General features: G+C 38.8%; 1 protein-coding gene across 1 annotated transcript; it reads right to left on the bottom strand.

The window, feature by feature from the left end:
* Positions 1-2090: 2090 nt before the first annotated feature.
* LOC137285335 (solute carrier family 25 member 16-like) lies at positions 2091-14048 on the bottom strand. Its single transcript, XM_067817700.1, has 8 exons — positions 13616-14048; positions 12702-12794; positions 12030-12163; positions 11806-11866; positions 9800-9988; positions 9156-9318; positions 8747-8818; positions 2091-6995 (listed from the first exon to the last, which is right to left on the bottom strand). Exons 1-8 carry the CDS (start codon positions 13671-13673, stop codon positions 6824-6826), a joined length of 942 nt encoding a protein of 313 aa, XP_067673801.1. The 5' UTR covers positions 13674-14048; the 3' UTR covers positions 2091-6823.
* Between the last annotated feature and the right edge of the window lie 59 nt (positions 14049-14107).

Genomic DNA, 14107 nt, shown 5'->3' with positions numbered 1-14107 from the left:
TCAGTTCAAGAGAGAGAGCTGTGTGTACCGGTTGGCATACTTCGGCCTGGGACCTCACACGGCGATCGCCGACTTCATAAACGAACACATCAACTGGTACTTATGGTGTATGACATCAGAACAAGTACAGTAAAGACAACTCGATTCCAGTCTCTCAGAGGTGACGTTGGGCCCACAGCAAATGTTGACGTTGATGTATTGGCGTCAGTACCGGCCCATGATGTGGACGTCGAGAATGGAGATTGGCAACCCGCAAACGATTTTGAATGGTCTGTGAGGACAGTCGACCTCTAAACACCTCAGCTTTGATTTGTGTAGCCGGCAGAAATCTGGCAGATGACGTAAATTGATTTGAAGATCATCTGCTCGCGACGTCACACGTGGACGACCAGACCTTGGGCGATCAGAAGTGGTGCCAGTTTGTTGTAGACGACCTCGCAAGTCATACACAGTACGGCTGCACCCCATTGCTCTTGCAACGTCAATAACTGATCTTCCCACATGCAACATGCCAATGACATGTTCACATTGCACATTTGACAATCATGGCGTTTAAAGTACTGTTAGGACTGTGGTTTACAAGTGTTTTTTCCAATTCTTGAGGCCAAGGCAAACAGGTGGAAATGAAGACATCTTTGATGCGAAGATCACATGATCGCCTGTACGTGCAAAACCTGATTTGACACTAACATCATGGATGAATGGATGGGTTTGAGTGGGTTTTGCCTACATGTTTCTAGAGTTGAAAGACAGGGATCTCATTTCACACGCACAGATGAATCAGCAAAGAAAAAATTATTCGTTATTTTTTTTAAATTACATTTTGTGAAGTTTCTTTTTTGACTCAGTATATTTGTGATCCAGGTAAGACTTCGATTTGACTCAGTTGCATTACACCATAATCCTCTATTGTAAATCTTTGTATCTTGCTTTTGTTTGCTAAATACATAATATTGAATATATTAGACTTGTCTGTGTTTACTTTGCTGCTTCGGAGGGGATTTCTTATATCTTTTGTGACAGGAAATTATTCACCATAACACAATATACATAATTGGCTTATGTACTCATCAGCAACAAATTGGTATCAATAGCCAAACAGGACAGTCTTGTTCTATCCAAATATCCAAATCTCCTGACAGTCAGAGGTGAGGTGAAATGGGGTTCTTAATGCACAGGCCCACTTGTCATAGCAAGGGTTACAGATTCAACCATTGTTGACACTGCCCTACATAACAAAAAGACAATTTATATGTGTTACTCCTTCACTGTTATTCATCCTTTCACTTATTGTTACAGTGACTAATTTGCCGTGACAAAAGGTATAAATCCCCTCAGAACCAGCAAAATATAACACTGAGAAGTCTCAATTTTACAATTATTTTTTATTGAGCAAACAAAGACAAGAATACAGAGATTCACAAGAGAGGTTTCATGTACAATGTAAATGAGTCATATCTAAAGTCACAAATATAATGTGAACTCACCAAAGTGATGTGAGAGTGAGAAACAGTTATGCAGAATGTAACACACAGCGCGGTCAGGCAGTGGTTATGTAGGTCAAGCATTGACGGAGACCTATGATGGCCAAATGATGTACTCCAGTTAATCTCTGTGATATTTATGATACGAAATGTAACCCTTGACGATTATCACTCAAAGCTTTAGACATTGTGACCCAAATAACAATTATTACTTAACTGATAATACAATTTACAGAAACTATGCTCTGGTAACATTATTTCCTCTCAGTCGTATAACACTATCAGCAGAAACACATGTGAATTGTTTGTAGTAATTGTCAGGGGCAGCAAAAGATGTCATTGTCAGATTTGATGAGTGTTTGTGTTGGTAAAAGCTGTTATCCAAATTGGTCCATATTCCTAGAGTAAGAGATATCTGTCCTCCTTGTATACATGATCCTTCTGAGGTGAGCCTGGCACATGTAAGAGCTCCTTGGGAGCCAACTGTAGGTCTTAGTTTTACTAGACTTGCTCTTGGACTTCTGACCAAAGGCAGTTTTGTATGCCTAACTGTTAACAGCTGATTCTTCCAGCACTATTATGGATAAAACAACTGAGACAAAACCATTTAAAGGTATCCTGGGTTATACAGGTATTAACTCCATTTTATTAATTTGGTACAGCTGTAAGATATTTCATGCATACAAATGCGATATAATGAAAATAATACACAGCAGTAAAAGTTTGTGGTAAAATTACTCCTGTTATGAGAAGTTCACTTCAACATAATAAAGCCCTACCTGCATGGGAGGTGAAAATAATATCCCCACATGCAAACCAGTACAGTTGGACATTCCTTACATTCACAATAAACACACAAATCAACTTGAAATATTTATGTTTCTTTGTTCACTACAAGCACTGAAGTGTGGAGAAGATATTCTGTAGCAAGGAAGACACGATTCACATATGCAGCTGGAGCTAGGCACACAAACATATACACATGGAGCCTTCATGATCCGACAATACCAGGTATATACACATTGTCCATATATGTGTGTCAGTGCTTGCTTGCATTGGCTGGTACAACATGATGAGCCATGGAGTGCTATTAAAGCAGAAATATAAGGTCTTCTTTCCCTCCTTGAAACTTGTTAACTAATCTGCTACCAGAAATATCAAAATAGAGAGGTATGAGATCTAAAAACCAAAATACAACTATTACAGCTCAAAAAGGATCTATGTTTTTGAGCAAAACAGAAAACAACATGATTAAGAATAGCAGGCTAAAAGTAGCTCAGTTAAAATGAGAAAAAGGCAAAGAAAAAGAAGACGATGTCTTAGGAACAGTTGGTAACTTATGGCTAGGGGGTGTAATGAGGCATGTACTATGTCAATAAAATGTATGTAGAAAGTAAGATACCCCCACCCCTTCTGCATGTCATGTACAAATCAACGACCCATATCCACCATCTTCCCATGTTTTTTAAGCAAAATTTCTTAAAAGCATTATGTACAAAACTGATGACCCTCTAGTGCATGTGCACAAAATTGAGGACTCCTCTAAACACCAACCCCACCCCCTACCACCCCTCATTAGAGTTATTATTCAACATCACTAATTGAATATGAAGCTATGTTGAGAAACAACTGCATTACACTAACTACACATCTCTGTTGGCAACAGCGACAAGCCTTCATATCTTGCTGCCACATGTACGAACTAAAGAAAGTGCTGATCTGGAATACATGTATGAATATACAGAAATACTGTTAACTATGAAAGTACCTTCATATTTTCAAAGTATTTCTTCCTATCACTAACGTTAATCCAAGACACAGTAAGTACAGTATTATGAAAGAACTGGACATTCTAAACATTCATGGGGTACATGTCTGGCCCTGCAAGCTGTAGATCTTGATCCACTTCAAAAATCAGCTGATGCAGGAAAGTGGAAGTAAGTCTTTCTTAATGCAAGCCATCACTAATGCCGATATGTTCGTGTTGTGAAAGGCTGCTTGTGTAATGCTTGAACATTACTTAAAGCTGGTGTACCTGGTCTAAAATGATTTGAACAGTTTGTGTAATCCCTGATGCCTTTCCCCAACTGACATGCCAGGTAAGGTACTGATGTGACAAGTAAGTGATTCACATGCCAGGTAAGGTACCGATGTGACAGGTAAGTGATTGACATGTCAGGTAAGGTATTGATGTGACAGGTAAGTGATTGACATGTCAGGTAAGGTATTGATGTGACAGGTAACAAACTGACATGTCAGGTAAGGTATTGATGTGACAGTTAACAAACTGACATGCCAGGTAACAGACTGACATTACAGGTCAAATATTGATGTGACAGGAAAGTGACTGACAGGATAGGTCAGGTATTGATGTGACAGGTTAAGTGTTGACATGACAGGTAACTGACTGATATAACAAGTAAAGTATTGATGCAACAGGTGATTGAATTGACAGGTAACTGATTGACATTATCGGTAAAGTATTGATGTGACAGGTAACAGACTGACATTACAGTTAAGTATTGATGTGACAGGTCAATCCTTGATAATCCAGAAGTGTAATATGATCCTAATTCGTTTTAGAGTTGTCAATGATTATGTTTCATTTTATCTTGGGTATTAACTTTGGGAATGTTCGTCATTTGGTATCACCATCTTATAGTAAGTGAGTGAGTTCAGTTTTACGCTGCACTCAGCAATATTCCAGCTACATGGCGGCAGTCTGTAAAAAATCGAGTCTGGACCAGACAATCCAGTGATCAAAACCATGAGCATCGATCTGTGCAATTGGGAACCGATGACATGTGTCAACCAAGTAAGTGAGCCTGACAACCCAATCCTGTTAGTCGCCTCTTACGACAAGCACAGTTGCCTATTATGGCTAGCATGGGTTGCTGAAGGCCTATTCTACCCTGGGACCTTCACAGGTCTCACCATCTTGTACAGGTCACGAAGCTGGAATTAAAATATGGACCAAGCTCTATCTGTTTTGTGTGGTGAATATACTACTATTTCCAGATATCTGGGCTTCTCAGTAACCTCCCCTTCACCAGCGCTACTGAACTGAAACAATGTTACATGGCACATACAGTTATTGGTGTATAGTGAGCAGTAAAAGTCCCACTGTATACTGGTGAACAAACTGGTAACATCATATAATGACTCTTAAAATGAGCTAAAACATTACTGAGTGTGTATATTGTATTTCCAGTCCTGCTTCACATTGTTCAAAGTGGAAGGATTAATATTAGTCACAATGAATTGTTTCAGAAACCATTTTCATATCAGGAAAAATATATTCCAATAGCATGTTACTTTAGAAACAGTGTTTACTATATGTATACAATAATATTCCCCATAATTATGTAAACATAACCATGCATGTGAACAATACTTAATGCAATTTGAATAAAACTAACAAAATATACTCATGGAAATGAATAAGTGAACACACGAAAGTGCAAGTGTTCCTTGATGTTTCCCAGTTTAACAAAGTATCTATTGCACTGTGGGTGAAATTCTGGAAATAAATAATAGGAACACATGTAGGTTCATTTGTTCCCTTATTTGTTTCCATGAGTATAGGTCACACACAGGTCATCTATGAGAACACTTTATATGTCAAATTTGTGCAACAACATGATGTGCAACCTGTCTGGGTTCTTGGAGACAGTTAGTTGAGGAAAACAAAAACAAAAGTGTTTTGACTGCAGGAACTGTTTTTGGGGTTGATATCACAAATGCCAGTAGCCATCCTCTGTAAAAATGTCTTGTGACAGAGATATAGTGAATATTCATATTTTATCAAAAATCATTGAACTGAACTGGCCTGGTGTGAAGCAGTTTTCTTCCTGAATAAGGTCATGATTTTATTGACATATTAATAAAAGACACAGGAGAGAACTCTATATCATCTGGGCAATACTACTTTTGCATAAATATCACTTAATTCAAAATAATAAATAAAACACACACAATCAGTTCATCTATTTCATAAAATATTATTGGATAAATGCAGACAATTATACACATGATGGAAAAGACTAAAACTATTAAAACAATTAACAATAATTTCACAAACCAAAATATCACAATACTGTCATTCCATCAAGTAAACCCAATTGTCTGGCTACAATGTATCACAACCATCAAGTTTTTATGTGTCACAGTCCCTAAACTACACTATTTTGCCTACTGCCTTGCCCTATCTGTAATGCTAGACTCATATGAAGTCATTCTTGATTTTATAAGGGTTTTCAATTTCCCATCTCACTGGGGACTCTTTTCAGTTTTAAATGTGCTAATTTGTTACTGTCTATATTCAGAGACTAAACATTCCTCTACCATCAACTGACCCTGCCAGGCCCACATGGAAGAGAAATACACAGAACTACAGACACATTATCTGTTGTACCGTAACCCGAAATTTAAATATTTGGCATCACTGATTAGAGCCAAAGCAAATATACTGAGAACACACCACTACTCAATGCAATGAGAGATAGGGTATAGTGTGGACGTGGTCATTTATGACAGGTGGCATCTGTCACAGGGAATAAAGGAAGAGGGAGAGGGGGGATGAAATAACATCTCTGGCAGTGGGGGTAAGAGGTCATAAAAATAATACACAGGTTTGGGAAGAGTTGAGAAAAAATGTACATTATATAACAAAATACATTGTACTCTTGCATTATGTCTTTTTTTATGTTTTTGATAAAGAAAACATACGGAAGTGGGGAGAGTGAAAATTGGCAAATTATGAATTTTATGCACTTTATATGCCTGATATTGGCACAAGCTTTCAATATTTTGATGCCTGATATTGGCACAAGCTTTCAATATTTTCATGCCTGATCCTCATGCAATTCATCTGCATAACATTTGCATTTGGTGTCCCCAAGTTAGTCGAGAAATCCATCTTTGATTTGACCATATATATCTATACATAACTCATAGTGGGTTTTTAAGTGGGGCTAAACTTTTGATGGGTAGCTGAGAGTATATCTTAAAGTATAGGCAGAATCAAGCCAAGTCCCAGAACAACATTGCTGGCAACAGATACAGAGACAACATATCCTTGATTCTTTGAATCGATAAATTCTTCTGACGTACAGATGCGATACTCCTGCTCCTCTCACTACATCTTCTTCCCTGGATTAAATACTTTAAAGAACCAATCGCATATCTATTTCTTCATCCACAATCTTTCTTTCACTGGGTCCCTGCTCTCAGCAGTGGTGCCCTTGTACAGACATTTCACAGGCTACAGTGAAGTAGAGACCTGTCAGCGCCTCTGTCGGGGACCCATCTAGCCGAGTCTGTGTAGTCTCCCTGCAACATCACCTGTCTGCACCTGTATCCAGACCAAACATCTTCTTGGTTGTCTCATACGTACTGAACGACACAGCCACCATGGGCATCACTCGCAGGTAGTTGACTGTCAGGCCACGGTACAGGCCATGCCAGATCCCATTCTCCTTGTACACAATGTACAGTGTATTGGGCCACCCACTGAAACATTACCACAGAGTTGAACCCTTGACAAAAATACTGACTGTTGTACTTGAGAGAGTCAGGTATGGAAATGTTTCTACCTGTTGTTTTTGTGAGAGTCAGGAATAGAAATGTGTCTACTTGTTGTACTTGAGACAGTCAGGAATGGAAATGTGTCTACCTGTTGTACTTGTGATAGTCAGGAATAGAAATGTGTCTACCTTTTGTACTTGAGACAGTCAGGAATGGAAATGTGTCTACCTGTTGTACTTCTGAGAGTCAGGAATGGAAATGTGTCTACTTCTTGTACTTGTGAGAGTCAGGCATAGAAATGTGTCTACCTGTTGTACTTGTGATAGTCAGGAATAGAAATGTGTCTACCTTTTGTACTTGAGACAGTCAGGAATGGAAATGTGTCTACCTGTTGTACTTCTGAGAGTCAGGAATGGAAATGTGTCTACTTCTTGTACTTGTGAGAGTCAGGCATAGAAATGTGTCTACCTGTTGTACTTGAGACAGTCAGGAATGGAAATGTGTCTACCTGTTGTACTTCTGAAAGTCAGGCATAGAAATGTGTCTACCTGTTGTACTTGAGACAGTCAGGAATGGAAATGTGTCTACTTCTTGTACTTGTGAGAGTCAGGCATAGAAATGTGTCTACCTGTTGTACTTGAGACAGTCAGGAATGGAAATGTGTCTACCTGTTGTACTTCTGAGAGTCAGGCATAGAAATGTGTCTACCTGTTGTACTTGAGACAGTCAGGAATGGAAATGTGTCTACCTGTTGTACTTCTGAGAGTCAGGAATAGAAATGTGTCTACCTGTTGTACTTGTGAGAGTCAGGCATAGAAATGTGTCTACCTGTTGTACTTGAGACAGTCAGGAATGGAAATGTGTCTACCTGTTGTACTTGTGAGCGTCAGGAATAGAAATGTGTCTACCTGTTGTACTTGAGACAGTCAAGAATGGAAATGTGTCTACCTGTTGTACTTGAGACAGTCAGGAATGGAAAGGTGTCTACCTGTTGTACTTCTGAGAGTCAGGAATAAAATGTGTCTACCTGTTGTACTTGAGACAGTCAGGAATAGAAATGTGTCTACTTCTTGTACTTGTGAGAGTCAGGAATAGGAATGTTTCTACCTGTTGTACTTGTGAGAGTCAGGAATAAAAATGTGTCTACCTGTACTTGTGACAGTCAGGAATAGAAATGTGTCTACATGTTGTACTTGAGACAGTCAGGAATAGAAATGTGTCTACCTTTTGTACTTGTGAGAGTCAGGAATTAGAAACGTGTCTACTTGTACTTGTGAGAGTCAGGAATAGAAGTGTGTCTACCTGTTGTACTTGAGACAGTCAGGAATGGAAATGTGTCTACCTGCTGTACTTGTGAGAGTCAGGAATAGAAATGTGTCTACTTGTTGTACTTGTGATAGTCAGGAATAGAAATGTTTCTACCTGTTGTACTTGTGAGAGTCAGGAATAGAAATGTGTCTACTTGTACTTGTGACAGTCAGGCATAGACATGTGTCTACCTGTTGTACTTGTGAGCGTCAGGAATAGAAATGTGTCTACCTGTTGTACTTGAGACAGTCAGGAATGGAAATGTGTCTACCTGTTGTACTTGAGACAGTCAGAAACAGAAATGTGTCTACTTGAACTAGTGAGAGTCAGGAATAGAAATGTGTCTACCTGTTGTAGTTGTGAGAGTCAGGAATAGAAATGTTTCTACCTGTTGTACTTGTGAGACTCAGGAATAGAAATGTGTCTACCTGTTGTACTTGTGAGAGTCAGGAAGCATGATTGACACCTGTAGACGTCTGCGCACAACATCCAGAGGATACCTGCAAAGAGCCAATGACAAAGTCACTTGGAACAATCAGTATCAAACCACATATACAATTAATTCAAGCTGTTTGGCATGTAGACTAAAGTCACTCACTCTGATACTACTGTTCAGCAGTCTGAGATATGTACCTCATGCTACATTCTGAGGTATGGATCTCCTTACACTGATCTAGTATAAGGATCTACTTACACTACGATCTTGTATACTGATCAACTAAAGAAGTCCAAGATACAGATCGAAACATGCTACTGTGTGAGACATGAAAATACTCATGATACTATATTGAGATACAGATCCACTCCTGCTAATGTGAAAGGTGTATATAGACTCACGCTACTGTCTGAGATATGGCTCCAGCCAGACCACCACATATAAGCTTTGCAGGTATTGTTAGAACCAAACCGCCAGTATTCTGGGGGCATGGAGAACCCAAGAGGTCAGGAAACCTGTCCAGACAAAGGTTCTTCAGCGTTTCAAAACTATAGAAGGACAGACCTGAAAGACGGGACAAATACTTGGTGTGTTTGAGGAGATAGATAGTTTCTACTCAGAAAATACGTGACACATTACGTAAATGTTTATTAAATTAGACAAAAGCATTATTCCTCAATGTTACAAAGTCAGAATCACACTGAAACTGAACCTTTGTCACAACATTTTTGGTAGAGCAATAAACCTGACATTTACTTATTTTGATTCAATTTTTAACCCTAAACTTCTAAAGTCAGTTTCAAGTAACACATTATGTAAGTATATTTCAAGCTTAAACATTCAGTTGTAAATTCCACATAAGCTTTTACAAAAAAACATTTCACATTCAGGAGTAATATATAAGTCATCATGCTGAACATGCTGCAGAACTGCTGGGAGATGGTGGCCATCCCTTCTGTGCTCCTACCTACTACAAGAAGGAGCTGTGCTCACTTCATCCCTTTGTACCTCCACATCCTTCAAGCGATGGTAAACTACTACATACCTGCATAAGGTGCCATGCCCAGGATAGACGGAACAATGCCACGGTATAGAGCCTTGAAGCCTCCCTCTACCAGGATTATTGTCCGGAATGTGTCCACCAGCCCCTGATACATGTGTTCTCCCTTCACTTGGAATGCTAATCGTGCACGGACCATATCCAGTGGATATGTGAAGAGTACAGATGTAAGCCCTGATGGTTGGAACAGTCATCAGAATAAACCATCACTAATCTTATTTGCAAGTAATCTTCTTATAACAATCAATACCCTTAGGGAGGAAAAGATGAAACCTAGAGACTCTTTATTGCCAACATCGACACACACAGCAACACTCTTACAGCATGACAGAAGTCACCTCCAGTGCCACTGGGAGCTAGGGGTGAAATGGCGCACTCTCACGACAGTACGGCATGTATTGCGGTACAAGGAGTTTGGTTCGGTCCATTTCGGTTCAGTATATGAGACTTGATCATATTTATCATAATGCAAGAAAGTGACAAGTACCAAACTTGTACCATGCATTGTTTAATAACATGTTCAAACTTAGTCATAATCCTTGTTATTTTGCATGAACAAAACTGTCATTATATATATTACATTAAATAAATAAAATAAATTAACACAACACATAAGAACTGAACACCAAGTGGCATGTGATCCTCACAAACATTTCAAGAATTACTGAATCATCATGGAAGTTCATGTTTTTTTCCAGGAGACAAGACTGTTCCGAGTTTTACACGACAAACTTGCCCTTTGATGGCTAGCAGAATCTCCAGCTGTAATCTTTATATATACTACAAACCTAAAGAACGAGAACACCCTAAGATTTGATAGCCACATATATATTGAAATGTGGTGGGGTCATTTATACTGTTAGGTAAATGTAACAGTTTGTGTGTGTAATGGGCTCATTAAGGGACATGTTCGAACTTGTAGTGATGTATGTGATTCAATATTCGTTGAGTCTCACTGAAATGAAACAGTGTCAAAAACTAAGGAAAAAAAGGGTGCAGAAACACACCCAGCATCATGTTTGAGTCAAACGCCCAAACACAACGCACTTAAAGTATGTGGAAGACACATTATTTTTTTTTATGCATCAGATCACTTTTTGCATTTATTTTAAAGTCTAACATAGTCTACCAGTTGTATTTGGATAAAACCGGTGGGAATTTTATGCGTACAAGATGTAACAACTCGTAATTAATACAAATGATATGTATTCAAAATGAACACAGATACAGAGGGTATGACACAATTGGAAAAAAGTTTTCATTTGAAATAACAGAAAAAGGAACCCAGGTACAGATGTCTTGCTGACTTGTAGATCTAAGCAGACAACATTCAAGGCAATTCTGAACTCACTTCCGGGAAAATAGTGCTGTCTAGGAATGCATGAATTTGGACAACAGGATTCAGTTTCTAGACATTTTAGTAAAACTATAAAAAGGTTTTTAAAATGACAGTACAAAAACTGAAAATATTGAATTTTTGGATTCCATTACGGCATACCGAACCGAAGGCCACCTGTGAACCTCCATGTTGGAATATTGATCTGATCAGGTTCGCTGACATGGTTGACACATGCCATCGGTTCTTGATTGCACAGATTGAACATCATGCCGATTGTCTGGCCCAGACTTACTGATCGCTGCCATGTCAGTGGAATATTTGCGAGCTCAATGTAAAAATAAACAAACTCACTAACATTAACTAAGTCAACAAAGACACCCAATCACTTGAGTTGATGAGGACCAATTCTGCAGTGGACCTTCACCCAAGAGACCTCATTATTTACACATTACTGACAACATTGATTCCCAGAACCTACCACAGAATAGGCTTCATTGCACACCAAGAAGGAAAGTGAGTCAGAGAGTAAGGTTGACTTTAATACTGATAGGCTACTTGTTTTTCAACAAAACGTAACACAAACATTGAATGGGCTAAAGATTTTGGGTATATGTGCCATTCAAGGACAAAACCAGGAATACAAAAGACATACCTGCAAAAGACCCGGACAATAGTTTCACGAAATGTGGAGATATCGAAAATGTCTTGATAAGCTGCAAAATACAATTCCCACACTGTATTACAACAAGACCAAGAAGCAGCTGACTTTACTATAGAATAAAGAAATAGCTCAACTTTTCATACAGTATTACAGTTACACAATGAAAAACCTGACATTTTCCTCTTGTACTACCTTACTACAATGAACTAACTGACCTTCTTATACTGCTCATATGACATGTACTGAATGGCTGCATAAGGAAATATTCTCAGCATCTGAACACCATTTCCCTTGTAGAGCCCCGTGAAGCCTTCCTTGTGGACCACTTGCTTCAGTGTAGAGAATACACCTGACAGGGAAAGAATTACAGCCATGATAAACAGCCTTGACTGTAAAGTGTTTTCAGCATCCATTCTGTTGTGATGATTACCCCTGACGCATCCTATAATGATGAATACTTGGGATACATTCAACTGTGACAAATACCCACAACTTATTCTATAGCGATAAATACCCAGGATGCACTGTATTATGCCAAATACCCACGACTTATATTGTCCTGTTTCAAGATATTGTCCTGCATTTTTTTATTATTACCCATGACTTATTCTATGGTGCTAAACACCCAGGACACTTTTTATTATGCAAATACTTACAACTTATTCTCTTGTGATAACTACTCAAAATTCATTCTATACAACAACTTTATTTTCCACTAAATCATATTCACTTCTGCTCAAATTTGCGGTCTGTTTTCATGTCTAACCACAGACCAGCAGAAGTACATCACAATGTTGTCAAACAAGCTGTTCAGTGCCTTATTTCAAGCATGTATGAATGATGATGTCGCTAAAGAATCTAATGCGTTCAAATAAATGTCTAGTCACCTAGATGCTTGTAGTGTTTGTTATGGGCCTGCAGCAGAATCTTCACTCTGTCAAGTGGTGCCACTGTGGTTTTTGCACAACATCCTGCAATGCCTGTTTAAATATGAAACATATATATATGTCATGGTTTTGTTACTAATAGCTGATCAGGAAACGTAACATTTCTGCTACTATGTATACACCTACTGTTCACCAAGACACATCTAGAGAACAGGATCATATGGTTTAATCTAGAATATTTTCAAACTGGAAATTGTCCTGAAACTTTCAACCAAACCACTTTCATCCTCTTCTATTGTTCAGGAATGATTAAAAAGACAACCAGCTATTGTGGCATTAGCACCCATGCTTATTCCTTCCTGGTTCCTTACTATGATAGTTGATACACATCATCCTTGCAACAAAATAACCAAAAATAATACCTAAACTGATGTCATTCATGTGTACCCAGGAATTCAGCTTCTCACACCAATTTTAGCACTGGCTTGTGCCTCACCTCTCCATATCTTGAAGATTACATAGTAGGAAGAGAGTGCATAAAGTGTCTGCAGACTAAAGTTATGAGACTTTATGGTTACCTGCAAACTTTGTAACTGTCCAAGACCACTTCAGCTGTAACTGGTGTAACATTTCCATCGGAATGACTAGATCAGTTTACACAGAGCAGTACAGAGTGGACACAGCTCTGAAGGTCAGTTGAATTTGAAAGGAGTTCTGGATTAATTTATTACCCTAGCTTAGCTTCAACATGTTCAAGCTGGTCATGTGACCCTGATTTCCCATGAAGTGCTGTATTAGCCATGTTGGTACAGGTACATCTTACATATCCTTGTGCACCTTAAGATATGTTGGTTTATTACCTACTTGGTTTTCTCTGTGCCAAATAAAATAATTCCTTCAAAACTTGAACTCACCTCCTGACAAAAATGTTTTCAGGATGACATCAAGATTCTGCTTGGTTGAAGGGTCCATTTCACGGCAGTGGAAGCGAAGAGATACACTTATATTCAGCCATTAGGTTATGCTACATGAGGCAGTTTGCAACAGACACGATCAGATGGCGAGGTTAGTACACACTGAAATCTGGCAGGCCTAATGACAAGATTGGTTTATTTGACAAAAAACTGACACAGACCTGAACCCTTGCCCCGGATTTTTCGTGACCTTATCATTCATACCACGGAATTCTACAGCACAAGTGACCACGAAATGGCAACATACTCTGATTCGATACCTGATTTCGAACTTAGATAGGGTGGTTATTGTGACAACAGAAAACGCCGGGCATTGTGCGGCACAGCGGCAGCTTGTCAAACAGAGGAGAAAGGTTACCGGAAGTAAACAAACGGATAACTCAGTATGATTGTTCGTATAAAAACAGCTGAGAACACGAACTGTGTTATAGA

The sequence above is a fragment of the Haliotis asinina genome, chromosome 5 (assembly GCF_037392515.1).
Source record: "Haliotis asinina isolate JCU_RB_2024 chromosome 5, JCU_Hal_asi_v2, whole genome shotgun sequence".
Classification (NCBI taxonomy): Eukaryota; Metazoa; Mollusca; class Gastropoda; order Lepetellida; family Haliotidae; genus Haliotis; species Haliotis asinina.
This window is presented reverse-complemented; position numbering and strand designations above follow the sequence as displayed.

What these genes read in the sequence shown, in the direction of transcription:
- LOC137285335 (XM_067817700.1), bottom strand. Translation starts at nt 13,673, where the DNA reads ATGGACCCTTCAACCAAGCAGAATCTTGATGTCATCCTGAAAACATTT. An exon ending in CAAACACTACAAGCATCTAG is followed by an intron (nt 12,164 to 12,701) that starts GTGACTAGACAT and finishes TTTCCCTGTCAG; the next exon opens with GTGTATTCTCTACACTGAAG. An exon ending in ATTGTCCGGGTCTTTTGCAG is followed by an intron (nt 9,989 to 11,805) that starts GTATGTCTTTTG and finishes TCCAACCATCAG; the next exon opens with GGCTTACATCTGTACTCTTC.